Source organism: Myotis yumanensis, unplaced genomic scaffold (genome assembly GCF_028538775.1).
Source record: "Myotis yumanensis isolate MYYU_CA2020_CCGP unplaced genomic scaffold, mMyoYum1.0.hap1 SCAF_8, whole genome shotgun sequence".
Lineage (NCBI taxonomy): Eukaryota > Metazoa > Chordata > Mammalia > Chiroptera > Vespertilionidae > Myotis > Myotis yumanensis.
This window is the reverse complement of record NW_027223759.1, coordinates 13,930,597-13,952,986: the sequence shown is the minus strand read 5'-3', so window position 1 is coordinate 13,952,986 and position 22,390 is coordinate 13,930,597. Positions and strand designations below refer to the sequence as shown.

General features: G+C 44.6%; 1 protein-coding gene across 4 annotated transcripts in view; it reads left to right on the top strand.

The window, feature by feature from the left end:
• The first annotated feature begins 2,138 nt into the window (after window positions 1–2,138).
• KLF7 (KLF transcription factor 7) overlaps window positions 2,139–22,390 on the top strand; it is a 94,939-nt gene continuing 74,687 nt past the window's right edge. For 3 of the 4 annotated variants that reach the window (XM_070421970.1, XM_070421969.1, XM_070421967.1), the window contains exon 1: window positions 2,139–2,695. In XM_070421970.1, the coding sequence (XP_070278071.1) occupies window positions 2,594–2,695 (102 nt within the window). In that variant the 5' untranslated portion in view covers window positions 2,139–2,593. The remainder of the gene's footprint in view (window positions 2,696–22,390) is intronic. The other variant, XM_070421968.1, reaches the window with a different exon arrangement.

Genomic DNA, 22,390 nt, shown 5'->3' with positions numbered 1-22,390 from the left:
CTGAGCTGGTAACTTGCTCCAAGTCACACAGCTATGGTCATGGCAGCACCAATGACCATAAGGATCAAGTTAATGCATTAATTGGGATGCGATGGCTCAAAGTGGTTTTCTGCTTCTGGGACAGGCCTGTCCTGTCTTCCAGAGAGGCCAGAGGCCCGCTCATGCTGGCACTAACGTATATCTGTGCTATCATACCATCTTATTCGTTTATGACTTTTAACCTTTTTTTTAAAAAAAAAATTTTTTTATTATTTCAGAGAGAAGGGAGAGGGAGAGAGAGAAACATCAATGATGAGAATCATTGGTCGGCTGCCTCCTGCACGCCCCACACTGGGGATGGAGCCCAACCCATGCGTGTGCCCTGAATGGGAATCCAACGGTGACCTCCTGGTTCATAGGCTCATGCTCAACCACTGAGCCACCCTGGCAGGGCACTTTTAACCTTTTTATACCATTTATCGCCCGGCACCACCAACGTGTATACATAATACTAAATGTACCAAGGTCCTCATGCATACCATGCATACACACAGCAATAAATGCACCGGCTATACAATGTTGTAGACCTGATAAACAGAACGCCAGATATCAAAGTGTAAGTAAACGAGCCTTTCCTCAACCCCAGTAATTTCTATTTAATGTCCCCTAGCAAATACTGCATTTTCAAATTGTGCTCATTCTAGAAAGCAGAACCTTTCAAATACCGTGATGTGGAGTCCCACAGAGTCAGAAGGAGGGAAAGCTGAGAAGGGCCATTAAGGGGGATGTGTTTCTTCCATTCCGGGAAGAATTAAGTTTCTCGTCTCTGAATAAGTACCGAATCCGGCAATCATTCCAAAAGTGGAAGTTCAGCTCACAGTGCATTTGGGGGAAGCGTGAAGTGCACTAACCATTTAAGGTCAAGAAAACAATCGGTCAGCCCTAACCACCAGCGCTGTGCAGGGTTTTCACCTAAGAGATAACAGGGTCTTGGTCCGTACATCTCTTTGTTATTCCGGCTCCAGAATACGGTTTCCCCTCCGGGCAGACACCTCTCCCGAAGCCACACGGGGAGCCTCACGTTGAACCCCCCTAAAAAGCTGCCGGCTCCCGCCTGCGCCCAGGTTCCCTCTATTCTTTTTAACGCACTTAAGGCAAATGCCCCTCCACTGGGAGAGGGACTCCCTGCCTGGCACCCGCGGGGGGTCAGGAGCCCGGGCGGTGGCGCGCACTGGCGCGCGGGGCGGGGACGCGCAGCGCGGGGCGGGCCGGGCGGTCTGCGCGCCGCTCGCCTTTGTTAGGAGCCTGCGTGCAGCACTTCCTCCTCGGGCGCTCGCGCTCTGCACCGGGCAGCCCGTGGGGCATTTGTGAAGGGGTTTTTGGTGCCTTTTTCTTTGTTTTCGGTTTACTTTTTAGCAAGGGAGGACCTCCCCGGCACGGCCTCTCCCTCGCGGTTCCGGAGGCCCCAGTGCCTAGGAGCGAGGCGGGGCGGGGAAGTGTCATTGCCTTCGGCCGACGGCGTCTCCGCCGGTCGGCCGCCCGCTCCTCCTCCAGGAGGCATCCTAACCCCGCGGTCCGGACGTCCACCTCCGGGGCGGCCGCGTCCAGAATGCCCTCCGAGGGGCGCCGGCTCCGGGAGCCCTGGGCTCCACCGGGCACCTCGGCGCGGGTCGGAGACCGGTGCTCGGCCGAGCCCGGCCACCCCGGCGTCCCGGTGCCGGAGCGGTCGTCGCCGGGGCCCTCCCCGTCCCTCGCGCTCGCGCTCCCGGCCGGGCAGCGGCGGCCGGGCCCCTTATATAGCCCTCTAAAAATAGCTCGCCGCGCGCCGCCTTGTGAGGCAGCAGGGAGATTCTCCGCGCGCCAATCCGCGCCCGCCGCCAGGGCCAAGCCCCGCCTCGGGCCCCGCTCCGCGCTGCCCATTGGTCCTCAGTGACTTCATGAGCCCCCTGTTTACCTTACATGGTCACACGCGGTCTAAAGGACGCCCTCCTCCGAGATCCCACGGCTGCGCGCAGAGCCGGGCGGAGGGCGGGGGGGTTTGGGGAGGGGGAAGAGCAGGAGGAGGAGAAAAGGAGGAGGAGGGGGAAGGGGGAGAGACTACAAACTAGCAAGGATGGGGTGGGGGTGGGGAGGGAAGGGAAGGGGGGGTGGGGAGAGAAGCGATCGCGAGAGAAAAAAAAAAAAAAGCAACCTCCCAAAATAAAGAGCAAAGATTGCATTAGGAGCGAAGAGCGCTGCAGAAATAGATGGCAGCTTCGTGTCAGTGAGTTTGCATCCCCCTTCCCGGTCCACGCGCTGGAGTGACTGGAGCCCGGGAAGGGAATTGTTACTCCCGTGGAGAAGTCCCCTTTTCCTGGCAGCCGTCTGCACTGTACACGCTGGATGCCTCTCTCCATCCACCCCACTCACTCTCCCCTCTCTCACCTCCTCTCTCCCTCTCTTCTGCATTGATTTTTTTTCTTCTTTCCCTTTTTAGTTGACTGAAACAAAACAAAACAAAAGGGCCACTGGATGTCTGCCTTCTTGGGGGGTGAGCCAGACAGACTGACAAACAAACAGACCCAACTGTGTTCCGGGGAGGGTTTCTCCTCCCGCTTTGCCCGGCAGCAGCAGCATGGACGTGTTGGCTAGTTATAGTATATTCCAGGAGCTACAACTTGTCCACGACACCGGCTACTTCTCAGCTTTGCCATCCCTGGAGGAGACCTGGCAGCAGGTGAATGATTTAAATTACTTGTGTAAATCGTGCGGTGGCGGCGGAGACGCAGGGGCAGCTGCGTTGGTGTGGGCTTCGGGTTTGAATTTTTGGTTTGTTTGATCCCCCTCCACCCCACCTTTTTTTTTTTTTTTTAAAGGGGGGGCTGTTTGTTGTTTAAAATGTTTTTGGAAACAGTCATCTGCGTTTACCTCTCCACCCACCCCCTAACCCCGTGCTGTGCCGAGCGGAGCAGCCGGGCGAGCTGCCTGCGTCTCAGTCACCAACACACATCCCTGCGCACACATTGTCGGGCTCGCGGTCCCCCAGCAGAGACCTGCCTAACTTCTGGGGTTCGGAGGAGCCCAGTGGGGACGCGGTTGAGGGTTTTACGAGCGGTGGCTGACAGGATACCGCGTCCGTCCATGCACGAGCTTGGAACCTTCAACCCGGTGCATTTTTTTGTGCTGACAACCATCAGATTGGGGGGGGGGGGGGGCGAGGGGAGGTAATATCAATAAAGAAGGGGAACTTGATTTGGGGATTGGAAGGTGGGCAGCAGCGAGAGAGAGGAGCCCGGGGATAAAAGATACTCCGGGAGGAGGACGGGAAGCTGTGTCTCCAACGCTGACCGGGCATTGTCGGTTTCCCCAGAGCCATGCCCCCAGAAGGAAAACAGCCCCTACGTGTGTCCTTGTTTCTCTCTTTTTGTTTTGTTTTGTGTGGGGTCCCTCTCCAGTTGGACAGCACAACCTCCGACAAAGGACAGTCCGTGCTTCCGTGCCTCTGACTTTGTCTTGGAGGACTCGTTCAACTCCTAGGATGCTGAAGGGCACCGATGCCAAGTTGGCTGGGTGTCCCAGGGAGGGCTCAGTGGAGCTGGTGACAAGTTCGCTGGGCTTTGTGAAGTGGAATAAAGTGCTGGTCAGCGAAAAGTACTAGTGATCTGCTGCGGAAACAGTGGTTTTCTCAGCCAGGATTAGGAGCTGCTGAGGGGGACCTTCTGCAGGAAAGATGGTGGGTGGGAGGTGGGAGGTTGGGGGGGGGGGGCATGGGTATTTTTTGAAAATTCTACAACGTGCACGAAGGAAAGGCCAACAAAACGGGTTGGATTTACACATGGGAAGTGTGAACTTGCACAGTGCCTCTCGGAGAAGCCCGCTTGCCCTTGGGGAGGGCTACGGAGGCTTGGTGTGTGGCTGCTCTTGTAACTTCGCTCTGTGACAGCAGCTTGTTAAGGCTAATGAACGGCTGATTTTCCTCTGCCAGGATCCAAAGCAGGATTGCCAGTTTGAGGCTGGGCTGTAACAGTGGCTGCTTTAGCGAGTGAGGTTTGGCTTTTGGTACAACCGGCCGGGAGGCTAAGCTGATCCTGACTGTACTATTGTTGCTAGCCGCTGCGGACCCCGATGAGAGCCTGCCAGTTTCCCTCCAGGTACTGGCCTCTGGTGTCTGTGTGTCCACACATGCATTCCGCCCAAGGATGCTGGCAGATACACCCTTGACTTTGTCTCCCTCCAAATGCACACACAGTTCGCACGTTTTTAGCATAAGGCGTGTTTCTTCAGGGCATCCTTTCCCCCATCCTTAATAAAACTATCTCCGGAAGGGTCTCGCTACATCTTCTTCCTCCTTTTAGTTCACATCCCAATTAAACGGAAATGCCAGAATTTCATTTTCTGAACTAGCCTTCATTTCCCACTGTCAGCCCCACTGGTGTCAAATGGTTGGGCATTAACAACTGTCTAGACAGGTTAGGAAGGGAATCTGTTGATTTAGTCAGCCTGCCTAAGGCAGCTCTTGTTTGTGACTAACTGTTAAGCTGTGTTGGAGGGAAGAAAGTTGGCTTTATTTGTTTCAACGTTCCCTCCAGATGAATCACACAACTTTGTTTTGGTTCAAGTTTTCACAGTAGTAAAGCCTGCTTTTGGGGGAAGGCCTCTCCAGAGGAAACTTGCTTTTCTAGAGTGGGTTAGGCCATCTCTGAGAAAGTCTAGATCTGTAAACAAACATCATTGGTTTGATAATTAGGGGAGTCTTCCATCTATTGTTTTCTCAGAAGCCTTTTCCTTACCCGCTGCCCTCCCTCCCCCCTCAACCCACCCCCTTCCAGGAACCTCTTTCACCCCCCCTTGCGCCTCCCTCCTTATGTCTTGCCTTAACCCTCTCCAACTGCCAACTACCCTCATCTTAAAAGCCTTTGCCAAGCTGTGCCAGAGGCACACACATACCGAAACATAACTCGTGGGGAAGCAGTCCTAAATAGCATATGGCTCCGAGGAGCTTTCTGCTATGGACTCTAGAGTCACAGCTGCTCTATATAAAGGTGACTCTGACTCTTAAGTTCATACTGATGACAAAACCTCCAACCTCTATCTCTTCCTTCCCCCTTTTTCCTACCCCCCCTTTCCTCCTTCTGAGTGTAAGGAGGGGGGAGTACTTATATGCACTGTTGGTTCCAAATCAACCATCAGATGGTGAAATTTTGAGGCTCCTTTGCTCAAAAAGGCTCAAGAAGGTTGCTACAAAGAACCCCAGGCAGGAGGAAGTTTCCTCATGCTCTGGAGTAATCAGATTTTAGAGGTCAAATAAGGAGCAATTAGGAGATGTTCTTCTGAAAGTGAGCAGTGTACCTGGTTTGGAGGAGATGAGTGAAATACAGAGATTCCAATAATCTGATTTGATTTCGTTTATAGAGAAAGAATGGCTTGGATGATAAACCCAAGAACATCTGTGCATTTGAAAATTGAGGATGAACTATTTGAGGATTTTATTTTAAACATATGGTCTGAGATAACTGTCTTGCTTAATAGTCAGTGAGCCTTCGACGGCCCTCCTGTCACGGATTCATATTTTGATATTGAGTTTTCGGGCAATGATACCTTATCCACATACAACTCCAACTCTGAAAATCATTGCGGGTATAATTTCAAAATCCAGATGGACTTCCTACATTAACTGCTCTCCACTCCTGGGCTCTGACTGCATACTTAAGCAGTTGGCCCAAGTAACATCATCTCTGCCTGTCATATAACTATAAATTACACTGTGCTTATGTGGTCTATTATTTTATGGAATTCAGCTGACGCACAAGTCTTAAGGCTACCAGTCTTAACCTCTTTGGAAACTTGCAGGAAAATTTTCCAAGAGCTGTCTGAGCAAAAGTAGGAAAAAGTCAAAAGTATGACAGAAGCTAGAGTAGCTTATAGGGGTACCACTTGGCGATGGATAAAAGAAGAGCCATTCATGAGTTTTGTTGGCAATAGAAAACATGTTTTTCTGGACCCACTGTTGAGTTACAAATAAAAAGGATTTAATAAAATTTTCTTGGTTGTTTTCCTTCGGAAAGCTACAGAGACTTTTAGAATTTGGATATATTCTTTATCCCTAGCCTGCTATTCCATCAGTGCAGGTCAAGTAATGATTTGCACTTAGCTGTGCTGTCTACATCTTTTTTTGCACTTAGCTGTGCTTCATGCCACTGAGGAGCATGGTATGTTTACTTGAAATCTCTTATGGAATTATGCTTGTTGTTAATGCTGATTCATAATTGGCAGATGGGGTCAGTTTCAGACCTCCCTTTTGCTCAGAGAAAATTTTCCACTGCTACTGGAAACAAATAAATAAATCATAGAATATTCCTCCCTCCTCCCCCATTTCCCCATTGTTTTAAACTAATGGCATACTTGGCTACTGTAAGAACTAAAACGTCCCCATAGCACTGCAATTTCAACTCGGCTTCAGACATCCTGAAACACTTTTACAAGGGCCTTCGGTACGAGGCATCTCCAGGGGACAACCTACAAAAATGGTTGCCTTCCAAGAACAGCCTCGTGGTACAAGGGAGGGGATTAGATCTGGGAGCTGTGTTGCTTCTCCCTCTCTCAGGTGATCTTGCCTTTGCACACTGCCTTCTGTAGGCCCGAGCAGCCAGGTGCTGTCTCAGCCAGAAAGACAAAGCAAACCGGAGGGTCCCTGCATCCGCAGGTTTGCCTCTGTCCCCAATTTGCAGAAACCCTTGTCATGAATTAGAATTTCTTGGCAACAGCACCACCCAGGGAAATTTGTAGACACAAAGGAGCCTTGCTAACCACACTGAAAGGATAAAATAGCTGTTGCTTTGTAAAAAAAAAAAAAAAAAGTGATTTGTGTGCTCTTCAGTTACCATAAGTCTATATATTGTTTTTATTTGAAACAGTGTCTTGGTAGATGGAATAAAAAAATTAGAATTGCCCGTTATCTAGAATTTCTGTATAAGGATGCAATCACTAAATAAAAGGTAGCTTTGCACATGAAAGCACATGTGAATGCAATCAATCACACTCCTAGCCTTTCTTTAATAGATTCACTCCCATGTTCTTTACAATAGATACATCTTTGTGTAGGTGTAGGGGTTCTCAACCATTATCATTCACTCAACTTGTTTGCTGTTTGGTGTCTGCTAGTGGGTGAATGTTACAATGCAGATATTTTTGCTACATCTGTCTTTAGTGGGCAGTGTGTGTGTGTTTGGGGGGGCGGTATAAAGGAAGTGGTGACTTCTTTGTTCTCCCTGAAACTCCCACCCCCACTTCTTACCCTGATGGAGAATGTGATGTTGGGGTCCAATCCATTTAAAGGGCAGGACAGAAGATGCACTGTGACAGCCTCACCCTGAAATGATTTATGTATGGGCATGTCAGAGACCTTCAGCTCCAAATGGGGCTCTTGCTCCCTCCAGCCCATTCTAAATATAAGTGCCAGTGGGGCCTATTTGCCTGTCCAGTTAAACGGGAAGAGTTTAGCAAGGGTCCTAATGGGGCTTTTAGTAGCCATTCTCTTATAAATCTTCAGGTTCTGCTCCCTTCAGAGAATTCCTGTGTTTTAAATGTTGAGTACAAGGAGGCATTGCAGTCTTCTTGAATCACTCCGTGCCTACTGGGGGAAGAAGAACGCAGCTTACTCTGGCCGGTCTCAGCTGGCTGGTGTTGGTAGGATAGCCGACCACGCGGGTTAGTAGATGCCCCCTCTCTCTGCAGTTTGCAGCACGTGTAAGGCTTTTTTTAAAAAATCACCTTTGCTGAATCCCAAGACTGGCAAATGCAGAAACCGCCTTGGTGATTCTGGTTCACTCCGTTATAGCAGCTAGCATGTGTGCTGGGACTGGGACTTGCTGAAAGTTTAGGACAGCTCCCCAACTTAACCTGAGTGGTGCCAGGAGGGTGAGGGGTGGAGATTTAGTCTCTACAAATAAATCCCTTTGCTTTCCCAGATCAGTCAGTGAGTGCTTGCTTAGCATAAGCAGGTGGAGACATTTTAACCTAGATGATCAAATCTTACCAAGTACAGTGATTCGGAAGCTCCACAACCATGTGTGCTAGTATCTAATCATTAAAGTTACAGGTCACACTGACAAGTTAAGAAACACTCCTCCGCCCAGTGACATTGTGTGTTATCTTAGAACATCCACAGGAGAAAACATCCTTATTCAATTTAGTGTAAGAGATTATTATGCTAAGCAGAATAGGCCAGTCAGAGGAAGGCAAATTATCACACCATCTCACTTGTATGTGGAATCTAATGAACAAAATAAACTGATCAACAAAATAGGTCCAGTGGCTTGGATACATGGAACAAACTGACAGATCTCAGAGGGGAGGGGGGGAGGGGGATGGGAAGAGATTAACCAAAGAATTTACATGCATATAGCGATAGCCCATGGACACACACAATAGTGTGGTGAAGGCCTGCGGTGGGAAAGGGATTGGGTGGAGGGAGGAAAGGAGAGTGGAATGGGGGACATCTGTAACACTGTCAACAATTCAAAAAAGAGTCCCCGCAATAAACAAAGTATTGCCGTTAACAGGACATGCGTTTACCTAACGTTGGTCATGATCTTGCTCCTCCCCCTACTTTGCCTTTATTTTCTGCTGCTGATTTGGAGAACTGTTTTTATTGCTGTGAGTGAGTCCTTTTTGGTTTCCTCACTTGGTGTTTTGGTGTGACCCTGAGAACTTGGTCCTGCTAAATGTATTGTGTCTGTTGCGCTCTCGTCCACGACATGTGTGCTGTGTCCAGGTTACAGCTGAGCAGCAGTGGGATATGGGGCCAGGATCAGCCTGCTGGCGATGTGAGTGACTTCTCATTTCATACTGAAACCATTCCTGACTGACCTGGGAGATGCACCCAGTCACACCTTGTGGGGTTTTCTTTGTTTATACTAACATGTGGACAATATTTCGCAGTAAGTGCTTCATCCCTTGATCTGGTTTATGTGCAAAGTACTGTTTGGGTGATGCAAAGTTGAACTGGATCTGGATTCTGCCTTCGATGGGCTTGACTCCAGTGGGGGAGAACAAGCATGTTCAAAATTAAGCGATAAAAAACTAGAATACAAATGCCAAAATAAAGAAATTTTAAGTCTTCTGAGTTTTTGAACACTGAACTCTGTGTATTTGTACTTACCACTTTGTTACAACCTTGTTTATAAGACATGCCTGAATTTTACCAAGTTCTGTTGTTCGTTTAGCTAATGGCATGTCAGGGGCTGGTGGCCCTTTTAGAACAGATGAGTGTACAGTGTGGAAACACATGTCTGTCCATAATGGCCAGGAAACAGCATCCAGTCTGTGTCATTCGGAAGTGAATAGAGGTAATTAACATAATTAATGTGGAGCCATATGCAATATCTATTTCTGAGTATGGGTTTATTGACATTTCCTGAGGGTCATATTGAAAGTCAGGCCCCAGGCCTTATACCAGAGCTAGGAGCATAGGTTTTTAGAATTTCTTATCCTAAAAGGGTCTTCAAACACGAGGGTTGCACCAAGTGGATGTTAAAGCCAGACAAGGCATTGATCCTCCAAGATCACCTACTGTTGTTATCACCAAAGGGCCCAGGACTCTTTTGGATGCCGAGATCAGACCGCTTGCTTTTCACCACCCTGTTCTAAATAAACTTTTAGTCATTTATCATTCTTTCCTCCGCTCTCCCTCTCTCTCTCTCCCCTTAAAGGGCGGCAAGAAAATCTTGCTTTGACTTTGGACAGTACTAGTACATGGAATTGTGGAATTGTTTGGGCCCTAAATGAATATCTTGAAGAAGGCTTATATATGTAACTTAATCCCTTTTCCACTTTCAATAATGTGTGGTAACCTGGAAAATGTATGTTGTCCTGAATAACAAAACAGAATAACAGAAACTCCCAATTATAACTTGAGTCTTATTAAAAAAAAAAAAAGTACTGTCACTTGAATAATAACCAATGGAGTGGGAATAAAGTGGGGGTGGGGGGTAATTGAGGTATTGTGGTGGGGAGTTGGATGGGTGATGGAACTGGGGTTTTGTTTAGAAAGCGTCAAATGTGAAATGGCTTTGTCTCTGACCCCTTTCCAACAAAGGGGCTGCAGGAAACTGTAACAGCAATCACGTGCCAATTCAGAAAAACCTTTTTAGAAGTGTTTTCAAATTTCTTGAGAGGATTGGATAGGCCGTGAGGTTGTAATGTTTTACAGATTTAAACAGAAAATACTGAATATTGTGATAAGCAGTTGAGGAAGAAAGTCAGCTTCTAGGAGTCTTTTTTAAAAAGTCCTTTTGAGGCTAGAGGTTGAAGCAGGCCTCATTTTCACAATGTCCCCAGCGAGGAAAGGCAACATAGGGTTGCTTTCCACTCCTTTGCCCAGCGAGTGTTTGCCCTTCTCGACCCAATCTGTGGTAGTTATGGTGGTGAAAATTCTTGTTGATTTCCAAGAATTTGTTTCACCTCTAAGATCTTCCTTCAAAACTGAAATTTCCATCCCAAATGGAGGCTACTTCATTTCCTCAAAGCGATAATCTACATCTCCAACTTCGGATATTTTTCTGAGTTTCAGGCTCACATGTTTGAATTGGAAACACGAGACTGACAATACGACAGGCTTTTGGGGTTGTCCCAGGATCACTAGCTTAAACTCATCAACCTCTTTCCTTCTTTTCTTGGCTTTCTGATTTCTTGATATGAGCTTTCTTCCTGTATCTAGGTTTGAAGCTTCAGTCATCTTTGGCTCCTCTCTTTCTCTTAAATCTAATCAGTTGAGAAATCCTGTTGATTTGACTCCTCCCATACTTCATATTCTTCAGCTTTCTATTCCCTCTGCCATTGCCCGAAGGCAGCCCCTGTCACCTCCCCTAGATTGACTTTCTACTTCCATCACCATGGTTCCAAATTGTCAGCGGTGCCCTATTACACAGATTATCCAGCAAAACTTCTAAGAGTCAAGACATTCCAAGACTACGTTTAGAGAATAGTTACCAGTTTCCCCCTTTCATGTGTAGTAAATGCCATCCGAATATATGACTGTGCTTTTCCTGTTTCTGTTTTTATGTCATTTCCGTCAGCCTTTTCCTTCCTTCCTCTTCACATCTGATTTTCTTTGTCCAAATTCTACCCATCCTTTAACATGATGTCCCATCTTCTAGGAAACTCCACCCCTTTTCCTTGGCCAACAATAATTGCTACTATTACATTCTTGGGTAGAACTTTTTACTTCCTCCTGCTGCTTTTAAGTTTTGTCTGGTAGTATAGCTTTCCTTTTTATTTTATTTTTTTCCTTCTTATCTTAGTTTCCCAGTTGGATTGTATGATTTAGAGCAGACTTGATACCTTGGTTATAATTTTGATAATATACTTTTGGTACAGAACTCATCAGGTTCTTAAAGAGTGTTGTGCTAGGGATTCAATGGATATTTAAGGATTATCATATGACTTGATTTAAGATTTGCCTGTGTCTATAGCAGTGGTTTTCAACTGTGGGGTACCCCAGACCAACTAAATCAGTATCCATTTGGTAGAATGGATAGGCATCAATGTTTTTTAAAGCTTCTAGGTGATTCTAATATGTAGCCAAGGCTTATAGCATTAATATCACATATATCAGAGTTGTAGGCGCCTACTCCATGTATGGAAATAGTCCATTTCTTATGTAATTGAATGTAAGTGTAACAGAGGTTTATAACAAAGCCGGGCAGTACTGGTGGATATAGTTGATATAGTTCATGTAGCTCATTGATTAATAGTGACTGCTTAAGTGTTATTTCATCCTTTTTGTTTTGGTTTTCCTCACCTTATAGTATCTAATGCTCATTTGGCTCACATTTCCTGTGACCCACTAGAGGTTTGCTTAACCTGGTCAAATTCCATTTCTGGTACCTTTGTGATGTTGGGCATTAAACTTTGGCCATGCTGTGCTTCAAATAATTCATTCTTGGAAGGCCCTTGACCATGATTTTCCACTTACCTCAGCCTGCGCTTTGGTTGTAAAGGGATAGATGCATGTATGAACATATGTTGGATGATGCCGGATGGGCATTAGGTAGTAGCTCTCCATATTTCTTACTGACCTCACTATTTGGAAGTAGACTCTGTTTATAAGGAATTTCAAAGGACCCATGTTTCTAGTAAGAGTAGCAAAAATAAACGGTGGGAGAATTGCCACTGAGGACATTCAGGCAAGGAGGCTGCCTCCCCGTCTGTGAAGGCTTAACTCTTGTGGCAGTGACCATGGGCATGTGGTGATCTTCACAAAGAAGCCATAGAAATGCCTCTATTTCAGACTGTAATGTTTGCCAAAATGCATGTACTGTAGCTACATCCTTTCATCTATAAACTGTCTTTGATGGGGGTAAGAAAGAACATCATGCGAAGAGCTCAGAGCTTAGGGTTGAAGGATGCCTTTTGGGAAGCTCAATCCAGCTGTGAAAACGACAATTAGCCGTGCAGCAATTGCTCTGGCAGGGAGTGCCCGCCTGCTCCTGCTCCTGCTTCTGCTCCTGACCCCACTCCCACCCTCACCTTCCAGAGCCCGGTTAGCAGGAATTCAATGGACGGGTCACAGTGCTGGCTCTTAGTTTTGGAGAGGCAGCACATTTGCTCAGTGTACAAAGGAATAGAATTACATTCCAGCTACTTTTACCTTTTGAGCTTTTGTTCTTGGTTCATTTGGTCACGGTAGACCCTGTTAATAGAGCGCAGCTCCTGCCCATGAGGGTGAAGATGCCTTCTGTGAGGAGGTCTCAATGCAGATATGATTCTCCTGTGAGCTACCTGAGGGGCTACTCAATGGAAATTTGAGTCGCTGACTTCACTACTGTGTTCCAAGGTTGTTCAGCCCTGGCCTGTGCCTTTGCCTCTCTATGTCAAGGTGCTCATTTTCTCTAATATGGACCAAGAGATGATTTCTCTCGTTTGCTTGTGAAAGTCTAACAGACATCTTTATTGAGCTTTTTGTTCTCAAAGGCTTAGGGTGTTTTGCTCACAATCTCATCATTGGCACATTCCTTCTGTAACTAAGGAGCAGGCAGATGTTACAGAATTTCCCTTTCAGAGGTGAGAACATGGGGCAGAGGAAGATTTAGCAAGTTGTCTTAATGTGGCTACAAAGCAAATGACTTGCAAAACCAGTGGTGGAACACACTTTCCCCTTCCCTCTTTCCACTTGGCTAATCTTCCTATCATCACGATAAGCATCATAATAATACCTAATATATATCAAATACTTCAAAGAGATAATATCTTTTGAGCACCTTATATGCAGCATTTCATTCAGTATTCACAACCACCCTGTGCATTACATATTCTGTTTATTCCCATTTTGCAGACGGAGACATTGAGGTTAGAGATATTAAATGGCTTGCCTGAAGTCACACAACTTGGAAGTGGCTGGGCCAGGATCCAGACCCTGGAAGTCAGCTCAACACTGAATTTTTACGTTTATATTCACTCCTCCTTAGGTAGTAGGCACCAAGCCAGAAGCCTAAGCCTGGCAACCAATGGACCTATAGGGAGTTGCATGGTTCTCTGGTCTTTTTACTGGGCTTTGGTTTTCTTACTATAAAAAGACTAGATTGTGCTAAATTTCCTTAAGGTCACAGTGTTTTGTAGTAGATACATTACTTGGAGGCTTTGAAATCTGGCAGAGCTGGATCCTTGAGAAAGACACATAACATCTTTGAGTCCCATTCCATCATCTGTGGAATGGAGTTAATCAGGCCTACATGAGGCCAGGCAAGCTCGCTGGTCCTGTGTCTGGCACGTAGCATCCACTCAACAAATGCTCCTTTCTCCCCTATTTTCAACTATTCTTCCTCCCTTCAGTGCTCTTTTTCTAAATAGTATCACTTGTCTCTCTAAGACGAGGGTGGGGAGCATCCAGACTGTGGGCTGTATAAGGCCCAGGAAATCATTTGGTCTGGCCCTGCCAAGGCATTCGGGATGAGTAAATCAAATGTTTGACCAAAATTTAGCAGGTTAAATTTTAAGTTGATAATTTTGTATGGCCCAGGAATGATGTTGTAAATATCTAAATGGCCCTTGGCATTAAAAAGGTTCCCCACCCCTGCTCTAAGGTCCCAGGGATTCTGGCATATCTAAGAGAAGGTGAATGATGGGGGCGAGGCAAAGGAGTGTGCTGAGCATTGGACATGGTATTCTTTTATCCATCCGCAGGAGAGGCTCTCATGAAGACTTGTATTTAGAACTGGGGAAAAACAAGCAATACTCATTATCCCCAGAACTGACCTTAGACATCCTTGGAATTTGCTTGGCCTGCTCATGCAAATAACCAACCCGCTCCCCTTTCTTCCTCTCCAGTTTTACTTATGACTTACTGCTAAGTTTTTCCAGCATACAGTTATTTTTTTAAGGGCCAGAATTAGGCACATATAACATAATACAGTACTGGTTACTATACCTGCCATTTCTGCCTTACCTGATGACTGAGCTTACAGCAGCTTATGAGAGTGAATGAGGTTTTATGAGATCTATAAATATCTCAGATAGGATTTTTATTTCATTTCCCCCCTTCAAATAAGACATAATGGAAGCACTCACATACACAAGGAATATTTTTTCTGTGATAAAGTAGGGTGTTTTAGAATTGGCCTCTGAGAAGCAATAATTTGATGTGGTTGTTCGTGTTGGGAGTTCTGTGGGGGAGGGGGAAGAATCATGCATATGTTGCTATAAAACTCAAAGATTATTTCCTCATATTGAAGGTTTAGCCCAGCACCTATGGAGAGATTTATTTCAGAGATGCCAGCCCTGTGTGCAGGCTGCATTCCCTCCTTCCCAGGGGTATGTATTTGTGTTTTCTTAGATACATAGAAACCATTGGCTGGCTGGGGTGGGGGTGGAGGGCTCCCCGAAAGAATGTTTTCAGTTGTCCCAAGGGAAGATGTTCTCATCCTTCTCCCCACTTCCTGGATTTCCTGGGAAGATTTCATACTACTTAATAGATTGCAATGAGATTTTTTTCTCTTAAAAAAAAAAAAGTCTTAAGCTTATACAATTTTAAAAAATGCACATTAACCAATACCAAAAATAATTTTTAAAAAATCTTGCTCATTGAGGGTATCTAACAAGGAACCCTGAACTTATAAATTTTAAAAAATGTTTTTTTATTTTAAGAGAATAAATGGCATCAAATTGTTATGGTATTTAGATTTCTTTGGATACATTTAAAAGACTGAAGGAACTATTTTATTTTATTATTTTTTTTAATCTTTATTGTTGAGATTATTACAGAAGCCCCTCTATTTCCCCCCCATTGCCTCCCTCCACCTGGTTCCTGCCCCAGGCCTTTACCATCCTATTGTCTGTGTTCATAGGTAATGCATATAAGATCTTTGTTTAATCTCTTCCCTCCCCCCTACTCCACTTCTCTCTGAGAATCATCAGTCTGTTCCATTTCCGTGCCTCTGATTCCATTTTATTCACCAGTTTATTCTGTTCATTAGATTTCTTATTCGTTTATTTTGATTTTTAGATTCAGTTGTTGGTAGGTATGTATTTGTTGCCATTTTGTTTTTCATATCTTTTATCTTTTTCTTTTTCTTCTTCTTCCTCTTCTTAAAGAATACCCTTTAACATTTCATATAATACTGGTTTGGTGGTGACAAACTCCTTTAGCTTTTTCTTATCTATGAAGCTCTTTATCTGACCTTCAATTCTAAATGATAGCTTGCTGGGTTTGAGTAATCTTGATTGTAGGTCCTTGCTATTCATCACTTTGAATATTTCTTGCCACTCCGTTCTGGCCTGCATAGTTTCTGTTGAGAAATCAGCTTACAGTCCTATGGGCATTCCCTTGTGGATAACTAACTGCTTTTTTCTTGATGCTTTTAAGATTCTTTGTCTTTAGCCCTTGGCATTTTAATTATGATGTGTCTTGGTGTGGTCCTCTTTGGGTTCCTCTTGTTTGGGACTCTCTGTGCTTCCTGGACTTATAAGTCTATTTCTTTCACCAGGTAGGGGGAGTTTTCTGTCATTATTTCTTCAAATAGGTTTTCAATATCTTGCTCTCTCTTTTCTTCTGGCACCCCCATAATATGAATATTGGTATGCTTGAAATTGTCCCAGAGGCTCCTTACACTATCTTTATATTTCTGGAATCTTATTTGTTTGCTCTTCTGGTTGGGTATTTTTTGTTTCCTCATATTTCAAATCGTTGACTTGATTCTCAGAATCCTCTACTCTACTGTTGAATCCTGTATGTTATCCTTTATTTTAGTCAGTGTATGCTTAATTTCTGACTGCTCCATTTCCATGTGTTTGGCCTTCTCACTAAGATCCTTGAAAGTCTCACTAAGTTTCTAGAAGATTCTTGAGTAACCTTATAACTATGGTTTTGAACTCTATATTCAGTAGTTTGCTTTCTTCCATTTCTTTCATTTGTGACATGTTTCTTTATCTCCGCATTTTGGCTGCTTCCCTGTGTTTGTTTCTATGTATTAGAGCTGGTGTGGTCTCCTTGAGTTGGTAGAGTGGCCTTGTGTAGTGGGTATCCTATAGGGCCCAGTGGCTCAGCCTCCCCAGTCACCTGAGCTGGGAACTCCAGGTGCACCCCTTTGTGGGCTGTGAACACAGTCTTCTTATAGTTGAGCCTTGATCGCTATTGGTATCACTGGGGGAATTGACCTCCAGGCCAATTGGCTGTGAGGACCAATTGTGACTACAGTGGGAGAGCTGCTGTGCAGGAGACACCCCTATGGAGCAGGACTTGCTTCAGGGGGGAGCTTTGGTGCTCACTGAATCTTCCCCTTGAGTATGTTGCTTATGGATATGTAGAGTTTTAATCTGATATGGTCGGACACTGACCACTGGGTACACTGGCTCTTGGGTCTCCAGGGAGGTGCAAAGTCAGCCACTGCCTGGGGCCACCCAGCAGGAGTTACAGAGAGATCTTCAGATTCCTCCTCTTTGTATCGGGTTTGGAAGTGTCCAGATGAGGTTCAGCTATGAAGCAAGGCAGGCTGGGGCTGGTTTGGGGCTCCCTGACCCAGCTGCAGCTTGTTTCAGATTTTTAAGGACAGGCCATTCATATGCAAAAGCAGCTGCAGGCAGCTTAGCTGGGGTTATAAATTGGATGGGGAGGGGTCTTAGGGTATCACCAGGGCGGAACAAACAGAAATGGCTGCCAGTCAGCCCTGCGACCAGGGAAGTCCCAGCACCAGAACAATGATCTCTGCGAGTACTTCCATCTCTCCTGGGAGAAAGCCACCCCCAAGTTCCTATCCAGATGCCAGACAAATGTGTCCCCCAGAGCCTTTCCCTGGTGCTGGAGCTCAGAGGAAGCAGGACCTTGTAAGTTCAGTTCATGGTGCCAGCCTTTTAAGAGGAACAGCTGTGTCTTCAATAGCCTCTGTGTCACTGAGCCCCAATCTGCACTGGTTTTTAGACCCTGTAGTTACGGGGACTTCTTTTCCCAGCTCTGGGACTCCTGGTTGGAGTTTGGTGTGGGGCTGGGACCCCTTGCTCCTCTTGATGGCCTCTGCAGAGACAGTCTCTCTCCTGATTAAAAAAGTGGCCCATGTGGGTGCCAGACCAGCTGGTTCTGCACTTCTGCACCTCCTACCAGTCTCAGTGTGCTTTCTTTTTTATTTCTCTAGTTGTAGGACTTCCATTCAGCTAGCTTTCCAGCAGTTCTGGATGATGGTTGTTCTGTATTTTAGTTTTAATTTTGATGTGGTTGTGGGAGGTGGCAAGTACAGGTGTTTACTTACGCTGCCATCTTGGTTCCTCTCCCTAAAAAATGTATTTTCAAAAACAAGCTGTGAGGGTTCTAAGTACTTCACTTCTATCTGTAAAATGGAAGTCAGATGCTCCATTTGCCATATGTTGTTTGGGGCCATTATGACAAATTTAACTATTTTTTTTGAAAATTTGAATATCTGACTCTATGACTATTTAGGGTTTTTGTTTCTTTGTGTTCTTTTTAGAACAACCTCTCCTTACATACATCTTCCCCCAGTTCTCAATCGCTTTGTGTTTAATTAGGTGATAATTCAGTTTTTTCTCTGAAGTAATAAAAACCATGTGAGTTTAGTACATCTGAACCAAAGGCATGCAGAGGATTTTTACCTAATGATGTTTAATTTTTTCTATTTAACAGCATCTCAGTGTGCAACTTTGGTACGGCTACATATACTCACTCTTCTGTGCTTTTCATCAACTGATATGACTTCTCTGATACTCAATGTCCTCGTGTGTATATTGTGGGGTAGAGTTGGGAACAGTTACATGATCAGAGAACAAACAGGAAGCGCCTAGGCTGAACTGGAGTGGAGAGGTGTTTTATTTGGCCAACATACATGTTTCAATTTTCTTTTTAACTTGAATGCTTCTAGACAGATGGTGCACTCTTCAATTAACCTTGTCCCCACTATTTCCACCTTGCTTCATTTCTGATCTCTGGCCTGGTGAGCATGCATTGGAGTTTGTGACCCTCAGACTGGCAGGCCTCTCAGGTCCCTTCTTCTCCATAACGCTGTGATTCGAGGACACCCTTCATTTCTCCATCTCAAGCTGACTTGCTTTCTACTCTCACCCAGAATCTGTTTTCAATTCTTTTTAGATTTCTCTGCCTTGTTCAATGTCTTTGTCCAGATCCCTGTTTTATAAAGCAGCTTCCAAATTGCATGTCAATTTCTCCTAGTTATCCAGGTTCTGTTGTAGATCATTGAAATCTGGGATGGAAAAGACCATCTGGTTTACCCCTCTCCCCTCCTGGGCCGAGCAGTTGCTCCAGAGCATGTTCATTCCTTATTGGCTGGTATTTGCAACATTGTCCAATTTGGAAACTGACTCTAAGTTTCCTGAGCACACAGCCTCTTTTCAGTCTAAATGTGAGCGAATGGGACAATACAAAGCAAAAAAAATTTTTTTTTTCGGTGGGACAGCCCTCATTAACAAATGACCACTATTGTCGTGGTTTCTTTTCTCACTCCCAGAGGCCCAAGTGGTCAGCAGTGAGAAAAGCTCCTTTTCGTGGAAGAAAAGCATGTGAACGGTTCTGAGGTTTCTTAGTCTGACATGTAGGCATGTTGTATAGAATCCCATTAACTGCTTTCACTACTTACTTTTTGTGGAAGTGGATTTTTATGTGACTCGTTTCACAGAGGAAGTGATGCTTTTTGTGTGAAGAACTCCAGGGCATTAGAATAAAGTACTTTCCTGAGACTCAGGTAATTTGCTTTCTTTCCACCCTCGGCACTCAAATACTGCCAGCAAGACACTTGGCCTTTATATTCTCATGCGTTCAGGATGCTATTCTACATTAGGGATGTTTAAAAAAATGTATTCTTTTTTATTGGCTACCTTATATTACTAAGGATATCATTTAGGTAGACCAGATGGTGATTCTCAGGGTCATTCTTTTCCTGTTATAAAAGCCATTCCTTTGGATTACTTGGTGCTGGGCATCCCTCCTTGTTTTCTCCAATATGCAATTACTTCCCCCTCCCCCCCTTTTAAATACATCTGAGTGCTAAGTAAAGGTCCAAGCGCACTGTCTTGTTAACATATATCTTAATTGCTGTTTATCTTACTAAGTGAATTAACTACTATTAAAACATTTCTCAAAAAAATACTTCTAGGGAGGAGGAAAGGAAGGAAAAGGAAGGAAAGGCAGACGTTATGTGGACTTTAATGTCCTTGCAGTTTTCCTGTGAAAGAGAAGCAGAATGCAAAGAATTTGTTTTCCTACCCAACATGTGCCTGCACTACTTTTTTCTCCTGTTTTACATCTGTGATTTCTTTTTTATGCTCCCTATTCATAGAGACCAGGATTTTACAAATATTACATTTTGAAGACCACTTGACATCTCTTGGCAGTCTTTCCTCAATTTGTAGATAATCTGCCTGAACTTTAGAGATCATTATTTAAGTCCGAGTCAGTAGTGGACCTTCAAGAATTGGGGGCCCCTTTTCAATGCTTTAGATGAATTTGCGTGTTGACACAATGCACAATGCAATGCTTCTTAAAGGGTGTCCCCAACACTTCTTTAGCACAGAGTTAAATAACACCAGAATCACCTTGGGCGGCAATATTATGACCTTTTCAGTATTTTCCCCCCAAACCTTCTGATTGATTCAAGGAGAAAGACTCAGCTTTGTGGTAGTATGTCTTTAACACCTAAGGTTTTATAATCTTTCCTGTTCTTCTTCCTCTTTCTCTGATTTCTTTTGTTTTCTAATGAAGAGGGAATAGATCTATCTCAGACCCAGAACTTAAAAAGTAAAATGTTTGTATTGACTTCAGAGAGAGGAAGGGAGAGGTAGAGAGAGATAGGAACATCAATGATGAGAGAAAATCATTGATCGGCTGCCTCCTGCATGCCCTCCTTGGGGATTGAGCCTGAAACCCTGGCATGTGCTCTGACCAGGAATAATACCGTGACCTCCTGGTTCATGGGTTGATACTCAATCACTGAGCCACACCGACCAGGACAGCCTGAGAACTTTTGACAGGCAAATATCCGGCAAAATGTTAATATAATGTTGTTGTTTTTAATTTTATGATTATATTTTATTGATGGACATTTATAGGAAAAGTATTTTAAAAATATGCAACCTTAATACACAATGGTTCAGTGAGGCAATTTCAAAATAAAAATAATAGGGAAATGATTGTGCTGATGAAATGCTGACTTGGTAAAAATGAATGATGGTGGAATGAAAATGAAGTTTGAGAAATACTGGTGTGGTAAAAAATTCAGGGGGTTTGGGGTCAGAAAACCTGGGATTTAGTCCTGACTTTGTAAGTAAGTATATAAACTAGGGCAAATTGCTAAGCTACATTTTCCCATCTGCAATGTGGGGATTATAATAATAGGGTTGTTATGCTCAAATGATATATGGATGTGAACATGCTTTGTAAACTGTCACATGGTATGCAGTGTTATTGTTTTCTATTCTGTGGTAGGGGAGGCTTTTGTTTCTCGCCTTAAGCTAGTACTTTTTGTTGGCTTTCTTCCTCATGATTTCTATTCATTTTTCTGAGCAAAAACATAGTAGCTTCTTATTTGTTTATATGGGGTTGTTATTTGTGCTTTACTCATGGAACTTGAAAAAAGTTTTCCTACTGGTTGTCTAAAAGTCGGGGCATAAAACTTTCTGATTTGTTTTTATGTGTGTGCATGTGTTAGCTTTTAAATTTTCAAACAGTAAAATTAGTCTATAGGATGAAGTGTGTCAAAAATTTTGGCTAAAGATAATATATTTTGCTTAATTATTTTTAGATACATTTTTAAAAATTTATTGTTAAAATATGTTTATTGATTTCAGAGAGGAAGGGAGAGGGAGAGAGAGATGGAAACATTAATGAGGAGCGAGAATCATTGATTGGCTGCCTCCTACAAGTCCCAGACTAGGGATTGAGCCTACAACCTGGGCATTTGCCCTGACTGGGAATCGAACTATGACCTCCTGGTTCATAGGTTGATGCTCAACCACTGAGCCACACTGGCTGGGCTACCAGTAAATACATTTTTAAAAATTAAAATATTTTATCACACTCATGACATAGTAGTGTACATTTGTGTGTGTGTGTGTGTGTGTGTGTGTGTGTGTGTGTTTTGGTATCCAGGGATGAAGGAAGTTTGGGTTTTATGTAGAAGTGAGAACCTGAGGACAGTTCGCTTGTGAAAGTGGAAGTTTTTGTGCCTGAAATGACTCATTAACAATGCATTGTCACATGTTATTAGATGATGAGATGGGGACTTACCTGGGTAGGAAGTCCTAGACTTACCAAGACCTGTTAGCCTGACTTCCAGGGGAACCCAGCTAATGCTACACGGGGAGTACTCTGGGGGACACGGACTCATCCTATCTCAGGACAACTCTGATAGGAGATAACTAGATAAAAGGGAGGCTGGTCTTTCTGACATGAGGACCACACTGCCTGTGTTGGTCAGGTCCCGTGAACTCTTCAACTGAGGATGCTCAGATCTCCATGCTACTTAAGACCGGTGCCATATTGACAAGGATTTGGGAACCCACAGTGTCAGGTCCAAAGGTCCACTCTCATGCAGCTTCACCTGGGGCACAGGGAGAAATGAGGGCACATCTGGATCTCTGTCGATGAAAGGGTGTTTAGTCCCTTTCTGAAGGGCTTTTAGTCCCTCTCTGTTATTGTGAGTTCAATAGCTCTGTCTTTCCACATCCATTTGAAGTGAAAGTTTGCATCTAGGATGGCCCTGGGGAGCAGTCCATGTGGTCTGAGAAGCACAGGCCTCTCTTGCTCTGTCTGCCTGGATCAAAACACAGACACGGCTCTCCCCTCATTCTAGGTAGAGTTGGATGGGGTCCCTGAAGCTCACAGCTTCCAGTTTGCCCTGGCTCCAGACTTCCAAGGGGGAAGTAGAAATGGAGAGGGACAGGAATGTCAGCCTTTTGACCCACTTCTGTAGGGATTTGTCAG